The sequence below is a fragment of the Rattus norvegicus genome, chromosome 8, assembly GCF_036323735.1.
Source record: "Rattus norvegicus strain BN/NHsdMcwi chromosome 8, GRCr8, whole genome shotgun sequence".
Taxonomy (NCBI): domain Eukaryota; kingdom Metazoa; phylum Chordata; class Mammalia; order Rodentia; family Muridae; genus Rattus; species Rattus norvegicus.
In genome coordinates this window covers 45,308,739-45,324,773 of record NC_086026.1, presented here as the reverse complement: position 1 = coordinate 45,324,773, position 16,035 = coordinate 45,308,739, and the positions used below count along the sequence as shown (strand labels likewise).

Genomic DNA, 16,035 nt, shown 5'->3' with positions numbered 1-16,035 from the left:
CAGGGTGTATTACTGTCGAGAGAAGCAGGAGACTTGGCTAAAAAACAAGTTTTCTCCTCAGACTTGCCCCCACCACCCTTGCCACCACCAGAGGAAGAGACGAGCTGGCCCTTGGGTCTGAGAGCAGCAGGCAGCATGTCTTCCCTAGAGCGAGAGCACAGTGGGGAGAGGAGAGTGGCCCAGGCAGTGCCTCTAGGGGCCCAACCTCCAGGGGCCCAACGTGGCCCCCACCCTGATGGTAAGGAGAGCCAGGGCAATGGGAGGGGCCTGGAGGCTTGCAGAAGTCCCCAAAGTCCCCAGATTCAGTTGGATTCACGTGTCTGGTCAACATTGATATTGTCTCTTATCTCTTTCACTTCCTCTAAGTAAAGGTCCTCAGATTCCCCAAAATTCCCTCCCCTCACTCCTAAGGACTAAAGCCAAGGATGAGGGAAAACTAGGGTCTGGGTGCTGTGTCCTTCGTTCCCTAATCTCTCTGTGCTCAGGAACACCCCACATGTTCTTGAACCCATGTCATGTCAAGGTCATGTGTTAGTTAGGCCTTTAACCTGCCGGTGCCCATCCCTCAGTCATTACCCAGAGCTGGGAGTGTGTGCAGGGTGGCCAGCGGACAAGTGGTGACAGTCTGCTTCCTCCTGTGGGCTCAGCTGCACTTCTGGGTTGTGCTGCAGAAGAGGCCTGGCTTCCATACGGCAGACCAAGCTTCCTGAGCCATGGCCAGGGCACCAGCACCTGCTCTACCGCTGGTAGCAATTCTTCTAGGGGTTCCAACAGCTCTCGAGGTTCTCGGGGCTCTCGGGGCCCTGGACGCAGCCGAAGCCGGAGCCAGAGTCAGAGCCAGAGGCCGGGACGGAATCGCCGACAGGTGGGAGTCAAAGGACTAAAGAAGCAGAGCAAAGGACTGGGAGGATAGGCCAGAGGGAAACAGGGAAGAAGTAAAGGGCTCCAGAGGAGACTGCAAAGAGAAGACCCAGGAGGGCTGTAAGGGAGGAGTCCTTCAGAAGAACTGACAAGGGCTGAGGGCGTAATGACACAAAAGAAGAGAGTCTGGGTCCACCACAGGAGGAGTAGACTAGAAAAAAGGCTGGTCCCTCCTGTGCATGTCCAGTGACAGAAGAGCAGGCCCTCCCTCCCGGCATTTCACACACTTTTCTCCTTAGGAACCAAGATGACCCTTCCTGAAGCAACGAGCATATTGAAAGTGCCACAGGGCAAGAATGGGGACCCCTTCCCTGGTCAGCATACATGAGTCACGAGGAGCAAGGATGGACCACCTTTCCTCCCGGCAGTGATGCTCGTGACTCACTGAAGCACAAGGTCTCAACAGTTCTAGTTGCTATGGGAACCGGAGGAGCAGCTCTTCCCTTTCCATCCCTTTATGACTGAGACATGTCTGTACAAAAGGAGAAAAGAAAAAGCCTCTGCTCTGAGTCCTGGCCCCGACTTGTTTTGTGCGGTGTTGTAAGCAGAGCAGGCTATGAAGGGCTGTAGATCAACACACACTGGTAGCTTCTGCATCCTTTGGAATTTCTGTTAAAATCACAAGATAAGGACAGATGATAAGTGACACTGGCTGGCCTGATTCCCAGAGGAACAGAAGCCACTCTCCTCCAGTGTGTGTCAGTCCACTGTCCCCCAGTGTGTCAGTCCACTGTCCCCCAGTGTGTCAGTCCACTCTCCTCCAGTGTGTGTCAGTCCACTGTCCCCCAGTGTGTCAGTCCACTGTCCCCCAGTGTGTCAGTCCTCTGTCCTCCAGTGTGTCAGTCCACTGTCCCCCAGTGTGTCAGTCCACTGTCCACCAGTGTGTCAGTCCACTGTCCCCCAGTGTGTCAGTCCACTGTCCACCAGTGTGTCAGTCCACTGTCCACCAGTGTGTCAGTCCACTGTCCACCAGTGTGTCAGTCCACTGTCCCCCAGTGTGTTAGTCCACTACTCACTGACATACAAGCAACTTTAGGAAGGAAAGGGTTATTTTGCTCAGCTTTTTAGGCCTAGCTGACAGTTGGCTAGATCTTGTTTTGTGGCTATGGCGAGGCAAACCATCACTGTGGAGCAGAGTTACCCACCTATAATATCCAAGAAGCAGAAAGAAGCATACAAGTGGCTAAGGCAAGATATGCCTGTTAGAGACATGATCCCAGTGGCTTTCTTTCTCCAGTCATACCACACTGTTAGTAGCCCATACATGAAACTGTGCTGGCATGATCCAGTAACCTCTCAATAATGACAACAGATACCTTTACCACCTAGGCCTGTTGGAGGGATAGTTTATCTCTACACCACAACACACTGTTACTATAGGGGTATTCATATAGCCAACACATAGATTATTGCCCCTTCTTCAGAGAACTGAGCCAACCTCTTCTTTGGTGCCCTTCTCCAGGGTCTATCTGCTCACTCACATCACAACAAATACAAGTTTAAAAACAAAACAAAACAAAACAAAACAAAGAGTATATGAGTGACATGCCAGCCAAGAATAAAGTATATGCTTCATAGCCCCAGGCTCCTTCACAGAGGGTGTCTGCCATAGACTTGCGTCACGGTCGCTGTCACTCTCACCCCATAGCTGACCCACACCTTGGCTGCTTGCTTCATCCTCAGTTCTCTAAATAGCTTGGACCTTCAGAGCCATGACATGGCCCTCCACTTTGACCTGAATATTGGTGTGTGCTGAAACCCTTTCCCCTTCAGTCTGGCAAACAGGGTTGGAATGGTTTCAAGAGGAATTTTGCCAGAAAGCTAAAGAAAGAAAGAAATCTAAAACAGGAAAAGAATTGAATGGGTGCGCCACACCCATTTTCAAGATCCTGCAAGCCAGTCAGGCTGGTTCACTGAGCATAGCTCAGAAATCAGCCACCCGGGTCATACTTCCTAACTCGGGGTGGTCTTCAGGAAGAGCTGCAGGGTTTAGGGAAGGAGCACCATTGGGCCCTGCTGCCGGCACACCCTCCCTCCACACACACCAGAGCTATCTTCTTTGGCCTCGATGGTGCTCTACAGCACAGTTCTGCCCATGACCTTACCCAGCACGTGTGAGAGAGATACAGGTAGCCTGCCCTCTAGTGGCCTTCACTGGTTCAGGACCCATGTCCTCCACCAGGGTCCATCTGTCCTGCAGTTGTGTCTAAAAAGTGTTCACTAGCCAAGTATCCCAGGTGATTCTACCTTCCCTGGAATTTAGCTGCCTGCCTGTCTAATTTTAAGACACCATCTGGAATCGGTGACTCCAGGGAGCCGAGCTGGGGCTGCAGAAAACAGGACCTGGCTCTCCAAGACCTATAGCACCTTAGACCCACTCGGCCCTCTTTACATTCCTTTTAAACGTGCAGGATATATCTCATTCCCTTCCATTGCACAGCAGGAAGAAATGAGGCCATTCACTAAGTCACAGTGAATACGTGATTCCCTCGCTAGCCAGGCAACGCTTAACATCTCTGCAGGCACCCTTCCCAAAAATAGAGCCCAAGGAATGATGTCACAGAACTCAAGTCTTTACAGTTTTACAGAATCAAGTTCCGTAAGCTCACAGTGGCAGTGGCATGGGAGGAGTACTTTGGTTCCACGTCCTCCCGCTTCCTTTCCTCCAGCCTCCTCCATTGATCCCACGTTGGAGCATTGACTGTGATGCTAGATAGGACCCACTGCATCCATGACTTTGCTCCTTTAGTTTCCTTGTATGGTGTGGCTGGGGGAAGGGCTGAGCTGGTCTCTAAGGAGTCCAAGTAAGTATGAGAGGGCTCTTCCATGGGTCCTCCACTATAGCCCTCCCCAACAGACATTTCGATCCTTCCTGAAGACATGGTTGGCTTCCCTTCTTTCCATGATCCACATGGGTGGGAGATAGGGGCCAGGCTTACTTAGGCCAAAGGTTCTAGTTGTGAAGAGAGAGTCTGACGTCCTGAAGATGCTGCCTTGTTCTCAGTGGGAATCCAAGACTCCCTAGATCATAATTTGGTTTGCTTTCATTTGTTTTAACAATCCCAGTGACAGGACTCTCCAAAAGCCCAGTGATGATGGACCTCTATTACAGAGAAGCATAAGCCAAGACCTCCACCTGGGAGAAGACCTGGGGACAGACAGGAGAGTGGTCTTGGTATTCTTCTGGCCATCTCAGGGACAATTCAGGAGGAATCTGGAAGTTGAAGGAGAATAGAGTTACAAAGACGCCAGGCTTCCTTTTGACTCTTTTCCAGGACTTCTCAACTAAGGTCACCATGTTAGCCAGTCAGCCAGATACTTACCACCAGCCTTGGGCACAACACCAGTGAGCCAACTTCGCTGGGAAGAGACTCTAGAATCAGGAGGCCAGGGAGGCAGCCCCCTCCCCAGCCTCTGGGTGTGGTTGATCTCAGCATCTTCCAACCAGTCTGGCCTCCACTCCCACAGTGGCAGAGAGAAGCTTCGGGTCAGAGAAAGATCATCCCGAGGGGATGGGGGTGATGAGGCATCTGACAAGGAAGGTAGATCAGTCAGCAGAAGGTTCAGTAGTCACCTGCTAGGGACCAATTTACAGCAGAAAGCTTCGGACTGGTTTAGGGTCCACATACACCCCTAAATATAAACCTAGCTTTAACTCAGCCCATCAGTTCCAGTGGTTGCAAACCCTGAGACCTGACGTGTGTGTTTCTTTACAGAGAGTAGTTTGGCTTGTTTTCTTCCAGGACAGCTCCAGCTCTCTGCACTCTCCCTTTCCTACCGTTGGGTATCCTCTTCCTTTTGCGATGGGGATCTTTGACCTGGATATAATTTTTTTTAAATAAAGGTTTATCTTGCTTTTTTAAGTATACATGTAAGCGTCTCTGTAAGTTAAAATGTCTGTGAGTACAATGCCCATGGAGGCCAGAAGATCCCCTGGAGCTAACATTACAGGTGATTTTCCAGCCATCTGACATGAATGATCAGACCAGGACGTGAGTGTTCTTCAAGGACACGGAAGGGTTCTTAACCACTTAGCCATCTCTCTAGCCCTGACCTGGGTAATTTTTGTCCTGTTCTTTGCTATAGGCTTTCTTGTTTTTCTTGAGGCCAAAGGGTAGAGTAAGGCTAATGAAGATACTATGCATGTGGGATCTCTTGTGTGTATGTGTGTGTGTGTGTGTGTGTGAGAGAGAGAGAGAGAGAGAGAGAGAGTGTGTGTGTGTGAGAGAGAGAGAGTGTGTGTGTGTGAGAGAGAGTGTGTGTGTGTGAGAGAGAGAGTGTGTGTGTGTGTGTGAGAGAGAGAGTGTGTGTGTGTGTGAGAGAGAGAGAGAGAGTGTGTGTGTGTGTGTGTGAGAGAGAGAGAGAGAGAGGGAGAGAGAGAGAGAGAGTGTGTGTGTGTGTGTGAGAGAGAGAGAGAGAGAGAGGGAGAGAGAGAGAGAGAGAGAGAGAGAGAGAGAGAGAGAGAGTTGAACTTCCAAGGAACCAGTGATTACTAAATCACCTCTTGCAGACACACAGAGAGACTGAGCCCAGTGTTCTTCAGCCTCAGCCGTGGACAGGCAATCATGAGGCCTGGACGCTCAGCAGGAGCCAGGCAGCACATGAAGTGCCAGTTGAGAAAAGAGCAACTGTGGAGCAGCTCTTTCTGGGACCCACATCTGGTGAATCGCCTGGTTCTGGAGGTGGGCCTTTGGGCTGGATTCCTCTAGGCTTCATAACTGGACCATTTGTCTGTAACTGTGGGGCATCCCAAAGAGGTTGATGCATCCGTCTGACCTAGTGTACTCTGTGTTGGAAAAGACAGGTAAAGGACACTCTTCACGGAGTTCTTAATAATCCACGTGAAGCACTTCTCCAAATGCCCAGGACATACCACTCATTCAGTAAAAACTACCTCTCCTTTTTGAGATAAGATCCTACTATATATAGCTCAGGCTGGCCTGGAATTCATCATTTTTCTGTTTCTCCTTCCCAAATGCCGAAATTTCACGCATGTGCCACCACAATGAAACTAGTCCTTTAAGTGACCGTGAGGGCTAACAGTGACTAGGAAGCCTTGGCTCTTGTTTAGGGAATAAGGGAGCTATGTCCATTCTAAGGGAGGTGGGCGAGCCCACATACCAGTAAAGACACAGTCAGCTTCCCTGGGCTCCAGACTGAAACCGAAGCTGTCCACAGCCACTGCCAGGGCACGAGCAAAGTGAGCGTCAGCAAGGAAGGAGCCATCAGAAGAGCTAACCAGGCTGGCCCTGGCGCTGGGGACATTGTCCTCTGAAGCTGAGCCCCAACCATTGGCCAGGGAGCCCTCGCTGGGTGTAGGTGTGGGGCAGAGCCGAGGTGGGCACAGTAAGTTCCCGACCTCAGACCCCACGCCCCCACCAGCTCTGCCCATGTCTGCCAGTCCTGAGGAGGTTGGTATGCTGATATAGCCATAGGTTGCTGGGGGTGAAGGAGCTCTTGGCATAGGAGATACACTGTTCCTAAAGAGCAAAAAACGGGAGACAGTACGCTGGTTAGGGCAGAGTAGCAGGAACATGGCAGTTGAGGCAGGCGTGTGCGCTTCCTAGCATGCTTAGCTGTAGTGTTTCAGCTCTCCTAGCATACTCACGTGGGTGTCTCCTCCCCATCACTGAGCTCCAGACACAGGGCTACCTCCTCAGGGGTGAGTACACTGTCCTGATCCTCCTCCTCTAAGGATGACAGTGAGGAGCTGGACAGGTTGCTGGATCCTGGGCTAGGAACAGAGAGGAAAGAGGCCTGGGGGCTGGAAGGCCTGGAAGAGTTGAGGACGGAGAGAGGGGCTGCTGGCAGTGGGTCAGAGGAGGGAGCTTGGAGCTTCTCCACACACCTGGGTGGGGGATGGGAGAGACGGCAGATTAGTTACTGTTAAATTATTCTGCAGGTCCACATCCCTCAGCCTCTGTCTCATCAACATTTCCCACGCCCTCGGTGTCCCAACTCTGTTTCCTGACCCATGCCCTCTTACTGGCTCTGCGGATCATGACTGGGGGCTCCACGAAGAGAAAGGGGTGTCGGAGGGAGTGGACGAGCTGCTAGCTCACTGGAGTTGCGGTGAAGTTGTGGTCCCAGGGCACGCCAGGCTACCACTGCTCCGGGAGCTTCTCGTGGGGAACAAGTGTTTGGGCCTGAGAAAAACAGATCCCTAGAATCCCATGCAGTCCGGAGATCCCAACCTGCTCAAACCCCAGTGTGAATGGTGAGCCTGAAAACCTGTCTTACCCCTTCACTTCCCCTTTAGGTATATTCTCTCACCCGGGCTTTGAGAAAGGTTCTTGGAGGCTCTGCTTCCCAACTCCCAGGCCCAGATTTCCATGGGGTGGCTACCCCGGAGCAGCGGGGAGCTGTTAGCTTGGTGCAGTTCTACAAGAGAAAGACAGCGGTTAGGGACAGTAAGAATAGGCTCTTCAGACCCCAATCGTAGGCCCTGTCTTTAGCCTTGTTATTCAATCACTCAGCCCTGGGACCTCGGATCTAGAGGGGACCTAGAGGGAGAAGGAGGGAGATCGCTACTCCTCTCTGCTCCCATCTTTCTCCAGCCCTGACAAACTGGGAAGCTCACTGGCTAGTTTAGCAGTATGGCCTCAGTGAAATGCATCAAGCTTTACGAACATCAAGTTCACATGCGAACGACCACTTCAAAGGATGGTGTGGAGGAGTCAATAATAGCAGATCGTTTAGCCCCTGGCTCCAGACATATTCCAAAACCAACTTTCTCTTCTCCAATGCGTGTATTCCAGTGTTCCTGATCTCTATCGAGTCCTACTGCTCCGCCCATCGATTTCTGCTCCTCGAAGACAAGTATTCTTCTCAGAGAGAATCTGTTAATAACTTTCATTTCTCACCTTGCAAGTAGTTAGCCTATGTGACTGTTTTCTTAACCAGGGAGGTTGGGAAGACAGGGCTAGGATGAGGTAAACCTCCTAAGTGAAAAGCTAAAAGGCACGCTAGGAAGTCCTGAGGCAGAATTCGAAGCTTCCTAGGAAGTATAGCTGTAGAAATGAGGGTGTGGCTCCATTGTAGGGCATGTGCTTAGCATGCGAAGCCCCTGATTTAAGCTCCAACGGCAAAGAGGGGGAAAAGGAAGAAAGAAGAGAGGGGGGAAAGAGAGGAAGGGAGAAAAGAAATAAATGACTGGAGAAAATAACTCCTCTTTTTCTAGAACTATTAACGTTCCAAGACGGATCATATATTCCATTAAAGTCAATGTGGCTTTCCACAGAAAAAGACTGTTGTTTGTTTGTTTGTTTGGTGTTTTTGAGGTTTAAAATCAGGGCCAGCTGCATGCCAACTGCGGGCTTTACCACTGAGTTTACGACCCCTAAATGAGACTTATTCCAACTATTTTAGCTGGCATTTCATTACCACTCAAGATTGATCATGCAATAGCCCAGAGGCAAAATGGGAAAGAGTGCCAGCTTATTAATATTTACAGTCCCATAAAATTGTCCATCTTGAACATGCTCTTAATTACACTTAATCCACCCTTACCTTTTTTTTTTTTAACTGAAGTTGGATTTTTTTATCTACTTAAAAACAACTGACTATATCTCTTTAAACTGTTCAGAAAGTCCATAAAGATGGCAGGCGAAACACAGTATCTTGCCTTGTAGGGCAGCGGCTGGGAAAACAGCCCTCAAAGCAGAGACCTTCCTAAGGAATTCCCTGGAAATTCAGGAGCCTTTGGGGGACAAATCATCCTGGCTTCAAAGTTGAGCTCTGCACCTTATTTTGGGATTTTTTGAACAAGACACCCAACCATTGTGACAATTTTTCCCCTCTCTGTAAAATTAGAGGAACAAAGTCCATCCGACCGATCTGCCTTGAGGTTTAACATAACAAATGCAAGTAGAGGAGTGGCTTGAGAAATGGAGATTATAGTTGTTCTCTTCTAGAAAGTCAGAACAGGCAGCTGGAAATAAAGAGATCAATCTGTCCTATAAGTATTACAGGTATCTCTTCATATCATTGGGGACGGGGTCCAGCATCCCTTGGAAGAACAGTTTTCATCCCTGGATGGTTGAGTCTGCAAATACAGACTCCGTGTATATGGAGGGTTGATTATACACATTTGTCTCCGAGAAGCAAATTGGGAGTCGGTGTCCAAGCAGACCAGTGTATAATGTGTGGGGCACGAGTTCTGGAAAACCTGGGCTTTGTTTGTTTTTTGTTTTGTTTTTGTTTTTAGCGCTGATCCTCTTTGTCCAGGCTCCAACTATATTTGTTTGTTTGTCATCACAGATGGGGTTCGGAAGAGAGAAAAAGACGTGCCCTATGTCTCTTGTATCCACCACGCCGGGCATGCAGTGGTGCTCATTAAATGTTTTCTATGTCATATTGAGTTCAGAGCCAGGGCCCGCTACTGAAAAGAGGAGCTGAGCAAACCTCCGCTGCGGGTGGAGGTAAAGGTCTGTGTTCACTGAGAGACAAAGGCAAGGCTGGGCCTGATTTAAGCCAAAGGACCACATTAAGACTAATAGTCCCACCCCCATCTGCCCCAGAGCGTGGCTTTTCTCCCATCCTTACCCTGCTTCTTTTTGGCCTTCCAAGCCTCTGCAGGGGCCAGAGACATGCGTGGGGAACAGAGTCCCCTGCGGCTGCAGAGACTATCTGAGCTAGCCCAGGGGCTGGAGGTTCCGGTCAGCTTGGGTGGAAGGCGCCTAGCAGCTGGCGTCTGCGGGCTTGGCCGGACTGGAGGGCTGGAAGTCTGCTCTGCAATGAGGGAGCCGTAAAACGTGCTAGTGTCTGGAAGCAGGGGTACACCGGGGCTCCGGGGGTCCCAGGAGATCACTGACGTAAAAAACGACGAAAGGAGTTATAGGGAGCATATTGCACTCCTCCCCCACTTTGCATCCCTGAGGTCCCAGTGCAGGAGGCATAGTTACAGGAACGCCTGCCGTCCAGTGGGTCCCGAGGGTCCACTCCTAGTCGACTACTGAGGCTGCTGCTGCTGCTCAGATCTCTAGAGCCAGAGGTGGAGCGCCAGGTGTCTGCCAGCCATGGGGAGTCACTGTGGTCCATCCTGGGACAGTGGTGGGGTGACAAGGCGAGGCAGGGAGGAATAGGAACCCGATTAGTCAAGACGTCCAGCTCAGAGGAGTAGAAATGGCAGTGTCTGCTTTAACTTTATAGCTGTTTTTCAAATTTTGCACACCCCTGAGGGCGACCTCTGACTTGGTGTCCCTGAACTCATCTTTCGATCTTGGGATCAGGAAGGACCTAATTTGTCCAGAGCTGGGGGGGTTTTAGGAGCGACTGTTATCGATACTGAGACCAAAGGAACAAGTATGGAGGTAGGGAAACACAAATGGAAAGCCCCTACCTATCGCAGTTTAGCTGCACAACCCCGGAAATAAATCTACTCAGAGAGGGGAGCCACCCTGCTCCCTCAACTGTTAAATGCCACAGAGTCCCTCCATATAAGACTGAAGCTGTGAGACTTGAGTTGAGGAAGTTTGAAATCATTCTGCTGGCAGAGTAAAAGCTTGCTATAATGGCTACTGGCTTCCCGCTGCCTCAATAATCCTTCAAGATCAGTGACTTGCTAAGATTACTCTGCTTAGAGCCTTCAATTGCTCCCTGTTTACCAAGACAGAGTTCAGATGCTTAGCATGGCTAAGCTTCCTCGGTTGGGCTTCCAGCTTCCTAACACTATCCTTTGTTCTGAATTACATACCACATATCCCAGCCAGAACAATGCTTTACATTCCCCACGGACATAGCAAGCTATTTCTCCCTCTCCCCCCTCTTTGATAGGGTAAGTGCGGGGCCCCTCTTTTTTTTTTTTTTTTTTTTTTTTTTTTGGTTCTTTTTTTTCTGGAGCTGGGGACCAAACCCAGGGCCTTGCGCTTGCTAGGCAAGCGCTCTACCACTGAGCTAAATCCCCAACCCCTACGGCCCCTCTTTCTTTGTTGCTCTGTCCCCTTCCATGTATCTGGTACACACTGCATGTCTAACTTCACTTTGCCCTTCTGTCTATCTCTGCCTAGCCTGCAACTTCCTGGTGGATGGAGACTAGTCCAAAGGAATGGACGAGCCAATCTGCATAGAATTTCTCTCTCGAGGTCAAGGGAAGAGGTTTCAGAGGAGCAGAGCAGAGCAAAGGCAGGGTGAAGTGGGAAGAGAGAAGCCAGAGAGCAAAATAAAACCCAGGAACACGGTGCCAGGCAGCCTGGAACCTTGTTCTGGGCTGAGAGTATGAGAGCAAGTTGGTAGCCTGAGGGACTGACACATCCAGCACACAGTAGGTACACACTGACACATCCAGCACACAGTAGATACTCAATAAACTCCCCTCAATTCAGACCAGAGCGAAAAGACTAATGAAGTTGACAAAGAGAGGAAATGTTTCTCTAAGTGTAAAACTCAGCCGATGGTGTATGTGTGAATTGGAGGGAGAATGTATTTTTTTTTCTTAGAATTGTTCACACAACTACAGACTTACTCTGCTACTCTGCTAATTTAGCAGTTGAAGCAGAGGTACCTATTGTTCGGCCCTGGTTTGGAACAATGAATGAATCTATGACCTAGGAGCCGGACGCCCCCTACTGGAATCATGCAGCATGTGCAAGACAGACGGATGGTTCAAGAGGCAAGCGCTATCAGGTAGGCAGTGGAAGGCAGAGGGGACTAGACACCAGGGCTGCTCATCTTCTGACAGCCACAGAAGGTCTCTCAGCTGATGAGAGAACTACATGTTTGTTGTCACATGGAGTCCAGGAGAGCTTCAGATACTAGGACCCTATACTGCCTGGCAGGAGTGTAGACTAAAACCCCACCTAATTCTCTGCCAAGATTCCACTCACTCTGACCTCTCTAAGGGCTCCTTTTTGGCCTCTCACCTGTGTTTTAAAATGGCATCCTCACTGGTGTATCTGTAGAGACCTGGAAGAAAATGAGGGAACAGTTACATGAAGAAAGATCCCAAGCATCTTCCTAGAGATCAAAGCCCCTGCGGCATTCTGGCTGGGCCAGGGGAGACCTATATATGTGGGCTCTCTTTTCTCACCTGGGCCCAGGTGCACCCCAGCTTTCCGTCGCCTGTAGATACACACAGCAATGCCTAGGAGCAGCAACCAGAGCAGGACGGCACCACTGGCAATGACTTCTGGTCGTTTCAAGGTAGCCCTCAGCTGTTCCAGGGTCCAGGAAACATGTTTACTGGGGTCTCGTGCTGATTGCTCCATGGCCTGCTCTGTTTGGGATGTGGAGCTCAGAGGGAGGGCAAATGGGACAATGTGGGACCAACAGACAAGAGAGAGAGAGAGAGAGAGAGAGAGAGAGAGAGAGAGAGAAGCTGGAAATGTATGACAGGAACAGGAAGACAGAGGGACAACATGGGGTGGGGTAGAAGATATGGATAAAACCTTTCCCTCACCTAAAAGGAGGCAGACAGGGATACTGGGCTCTCCAGCCCCAGCACCAGTGACTGCAGCCACCTGCACACAATAGGAGCCTGGCATTCGTGCGGCAATCTCCAGCTGTGTCTGTTCACCCACTACGGTCCAGTTGGCAGCAGGCAATGAGGCATTGCCCAGGCTCCAGACCTAGGGCATGAGCAAAGGTGAGCAACTGCCTGTAGTACCATCCTAGCAGCCGAGCCCTTCATGTGCAGATGGGCATGTGGTCTTCCTAAGGGTGCTAGCTTCCTTGTGGCTGTCCCATGAGACAACACCACAGTCCCTATACCCTCTCCTCTACCAAGAGGAGAGAGAGAGACTTCTTTCTAGACAGACAGAAAGGCAAAGCAATCTGTTACAATGCACCCGGGACACGTGGTTCCATGTGCTTTCGAGTCACCAAGAGGCTTGCTAAAATACAGGTGTTAAGCCTCGTCTTCGCTCCTCCTAAGGAGTTTCCAGGTGATTTGCCTCTTGCCAGCCCAGCATTTCGAGCACTCTAGTGTTAAAGACTTAAATCTAACCCAGTCTGTTTTGATTTCTGTTCTTTCTCTTCCATCTATGACCATGACCCGGCTTTCCATGTGTCAATTAGAGATAATAGCCTAAGGCTGCTTGTGAGATGCTATGAGACAGTAGTTTATGAGAGGCTTGGCAGTGTCTGGAAGACTAAGTAGGCCCTTGCTCACTTGCTCAAGGAAAGCAAATCCCTTCACTTTTTGACCTAGAGGCTGGTTTGTAGCAGTCAGGGCAAGGCTACGTGGAACTCCAGGGGTCAGTGTCATTTTGGAGGAATACCTGGTAGCCACGGATGAAACCGTTATGGTTTTCAGCAGGAGGTGGGGCCCAACTCACAAAGACACTACCGTTGCCAGGTCTTAGGGTCACTTCTTGAGGTGGGGCACTGGGCACTGGAGAAAAGGAAGAGATTGTTAGAAGTGCTAAGGGAGGGGATTCTGTGCGAGGGTGAAGAGAGAGACTGGGCTATTGAGAGGCAGAGTTCCACAAGGAAAGCTACCTCCTCCAGCTGTTTGCCTCCCTGAGCACAGGAGAATCCACAAGTAGGAGTTCCCCTAACCTCCCAGCACTTCCAGACTTGATTGGAATAGATAAAGAACCATCTTCCCCCGGCCTAGCAGGATCCTGACTCACCCTGTTCAGGCAGCCTCAGGAGCAACACATTGCTATCAGGGCCTCGAGCCCGGCCGGAGGACGGTCTCACTTTGAATTCGTAGTCTTGGCCCCAGCGGAGACCCCCAAGCTTTGCATTCAGCAAGCCATCCAGCAGCACCTCTGTCCATGGAGATCCCTGGTCCCTGGGGTCCCTCTGCGCCCTGAACAGGGCTGTGTATGACTGGGCAGGTGCAGCAGGGCCGCTCACCTGGGGAGAGGTCAGAGTAAGGACAGGGAACTAGGGAGTCCATGGGAGCTCTCCGTGTCTTCAGGGTCCTCTGCCTCACCTTCCAGCTGAGCCACACAGCTGGCCCAGGCTTGGGGCCTTTTACAGGTTCTGGGTTCAGCAGGGTCACATTTTCCAGCTGAATTCGAACAGCCAGAAGCTCTAGATGCTCCTTGTGGTCCGGTGACTCTGTGGGGAGATCACAGGGATGGGATGGAGGAGTGGAACCTATCTTCATCTTGGATAAACTTGGCTCCCAGAGTTTCCAGGTCTAGAGTATTCCTATGTGCGTTCTAGCCTCACATAGGGAGGACCCTGAACCCCATACCTGGCCACCACACTAACTGGAGTCTCCTACTTTGCCTTGCACTTTGAGTGTGGGTTCACATGTGTGTATGTGAGTGAGCGTGGCTATGGAAGCCAAAAGCTCCCTTACTGCTGTTCTCCATCTTGTTTTTTGTGAGACAAACTGAACCTGGAACCCACTGGGCAGACTTGTCCGTCTAGCTAGCTTCTGGGATTCACTTGTCTGTACTCCACATTTGTCTGTACTGGAATCATCAACATACACTGTCATAGTCTGCTTTTATATGGGTGCTGGGCTGCTTGAGTCTTCACATATATGAAGCAAGCATGTTACACACAGAGTTATCTCCTGAGCCCTTATTGGATTTTAGATGACTCCTGTCCTTACCCTGGATAGACACCCTGGCTGCCCGACTCTCCCGTTGTCCGGCATTGTTGGTGGCCATACACATATAGGTCCCCGTGTCATTCTTCTCTGCTCTTGCCACCATCAGAGAATCCCCAGACACCTGTCAGGGTCAAATACTCCATGAAATCTTCAGTGTGAGAAACTTAGAGGGCGGAGGGCAATTTGAGGTCTCCTTGCCCTCCTGTCCTCAGATCTTCCAAGGGACATGCCACTGGAGAGCGGGTCAGTTGCTTGATGTGCCCAGGACAGGATGATATATGGACAAAGGAGTTCCCAGGAATGGGGCTTCACTCACTGTGCGCTTCCCTGGCTGGAGGACCAGGGGTTTCCCATCTTTCCACCAGGAGACTGAAGGCTTTGGGTAGCCCCAGGGAGGACCACACTCGAGAACCAAGCTCTCGCCCACCACGGCCACTGTGTCCCGAGGTTGGATCCGGAAGTCCTCCTGGAGGACTATTGGGGAGGTCAGCGGATCAGCAGGAAGCATGTCTACCCACCCCGAGTCCTTTGCTTATCCTAACGCGCTTACCCAGTTCTGCTGTACCGGTTTCCTTGCCCGTTTATGTCTAGTTTAACCTTCATCCCAAGACCGCACCCGGGCCTCCCTTCATAGATAGACCCTCGTATTTCCTTGGACACAAACATCGCAGCCTAACTCTGCCTCACCCTGAGCCTACCCTCCCAAGCCTCACCAGCCACAGACAGCCTAGCACCCCGGCTCACTGCTGTGCCCAGCCGGTTGCTGGCCTCACATGTGTAGACACCCAGGATTGCTGAGAGAATGTTCTGGTCGTCTTGCGGCCGTCCATGGGTAGGGGGCCGATGTAGCAGGAGGGTCCCATCTGATTGGAGGTAATGTAGGTCTGGGGTCGCCATGCTGAGGGGCTGCCCATTCAGCAGCCAGCGGATAGTGGGAAGTGGTTGGCCCGATGCTCTGCAACTCATCTTGGCCGGCCCGGAGCCCTGAAGTAGCTGGTCCTGGGGATGAACTAGGATCTGGGGTGGAGAATCCAGAGCCTTGCCTCCTAAGAGGGAAAGAGAGACTTCTGTATTGCACTCCTTCTGTGTCTTGTGTAGGAGTCTGTAGTCTTGTGTGTTGGTTTATATTACTGAACATCTATTTCCAAATAAGAAGCTAACTAGGAGGGGAGGGGGCCTGAGTTCATAGGTCAAGGTCTGAATAGCTCGTTCTGTCTCTGATGCACACACAGAGACATGCTCAAACCCATACCCCAACCCTCATCTATGCCTCTGGCACTTCACTGCTAATTAGAAGAAAAACACCAGACAAAAGAGATCCTCCTTTGTCCTGCTGGCCTTGGATCCAGACAGGGATCTGGCCAGGAACCCGGGAGCAGCCTCGAACCCAGGAGCATGCGTTAAGAGAGGGAGGGCCCACTCACCCATGATGAAAAGAAGCAGTAGAGGCAGAGGACACTTAGTCCCCAGGAGGCCCATTCCTCCAGAGTCAACGGCTGCTCTCAGCTCCTCTCCTTGTCCCATACACTTTTGTCCTGTTGTTCTGAGCTCACTGCAGTAAGGGAAGAAGGGGAGGGGTGGGGTGGTGGTAGTTGTTTGTGACT

General features: G+C 50.9%; 2 protein-coding genes across 9 annotated transcripts in view; one reads left to right on the top strand and one right to left on the bottom strand.

Moving 5' to 3' along the window:
* The window catches only part of Robo3 (roundabout guidance receptor 3), an 18,144-nt gene extending 15,693 nt beyond the window's left edge, over window positions 1–2,451 (top strand). For 2 of the 5 annotated variants that reach the window (XM_063265427.1, XM_063265428.1), the window contains 2 exons: window positions 62–238; window positions 648–1,119. In XM_063265427.1, the coding sequence (XP_063121497.1) occupies window positions 62–238; window positions 648–913 (443 nt within the window). In that variant the 3' untranslated portion in view covers window positions 914–1,119. Of the gene's footprint in view, window positions 1–61; window positions 239–647; window positions 1,130–1,160 lie in introns of those variants that run through there. The other 3 variants (XM_063265426.1, NM_001394075.1, XM_017595621.3) reach the window with 3 other exon arrangements.
* On the bottom strand, window positions 2,252–16,035 carry Robo4 (roundabout guidance receptor 4). 4 transcript variants are annotated; one of them, NM_001305215.2, is made up of 18 exons: window positions 15,856–16,035; window positions 15,145–15,477; window positions 14,748–14,905; window positions 14,432–14,552; window positions 13,799–13,926; window positions 13,491–13,719; window positions 13,137–13,249; window positions 12,317–12,485; window positions 11,948–12,133; window positions 11,781–11,823; window positions 9,825–9,961; window positions 9,466–9,729; window positions 7,195–7,302; window positions 6,908–7,067; window positions 6,530–6,769; window positions 6,043–6,401; window positions 4,245–4,451; window positions 2,252–4,135 (listed from the first exon to the last, which is right to left on the bottom strand). In NM_001305215.2, exons 1-18 carry the CDS (start codon window positions 15,953–15,955, stop codon window positions 4,125–4,127), a joined length of 3,066 nt encoding a protein of 1,021 aa, NP_001292144.1. In that variant the 5' UTR covers window positions 15,956–16,035; the 3' UTR covers window positions 2,252–4,124. The 4 variants fall into 4 exon arrangements, with proteins under 4 accessions (NP_001292144.1, XP_063120788.1, XP_038936578.1 ...); XM_063264718.1 differs by having other exon boundaries at window positions 3,474–4,135; window positions 15,205–15,477; window positions 15,856–16,023; XM_039080650.2 differs by lacking the exon at window positions 15,856–16,035 and having other exon boundaries at window positions 3,474–4,135; window positions 15,176–15,314.

What these genes read in the sequence shown, in the direction of transcription:
- Robo4 (NM_001305215.2), bottom strand. Translation starts at nt 15,955, where the DNA reads ATGGGACAAGGAGAGGAGCTGAGAGCAGCCGTTGACTCTGGAGGAATG. An exon ending in GAAGGCCAAAAAGAAGCAGG is followed by an intron (nt 7,303 to 9,465) that starts GTAAGGATGGGA and finishes TTTCTCTTGTAG; the next exon opens with AACTGCACCAAGCTAACAGC. An exon ending in AGCTGACTGTGTCTTTACTG is followed by an intron (nt 4,452 to 6,042) that starts GTATGTGGGCTC and finishes CTTCCTTGTCAG; the next exon opens with ATGCCTCATCACCCCCATCC.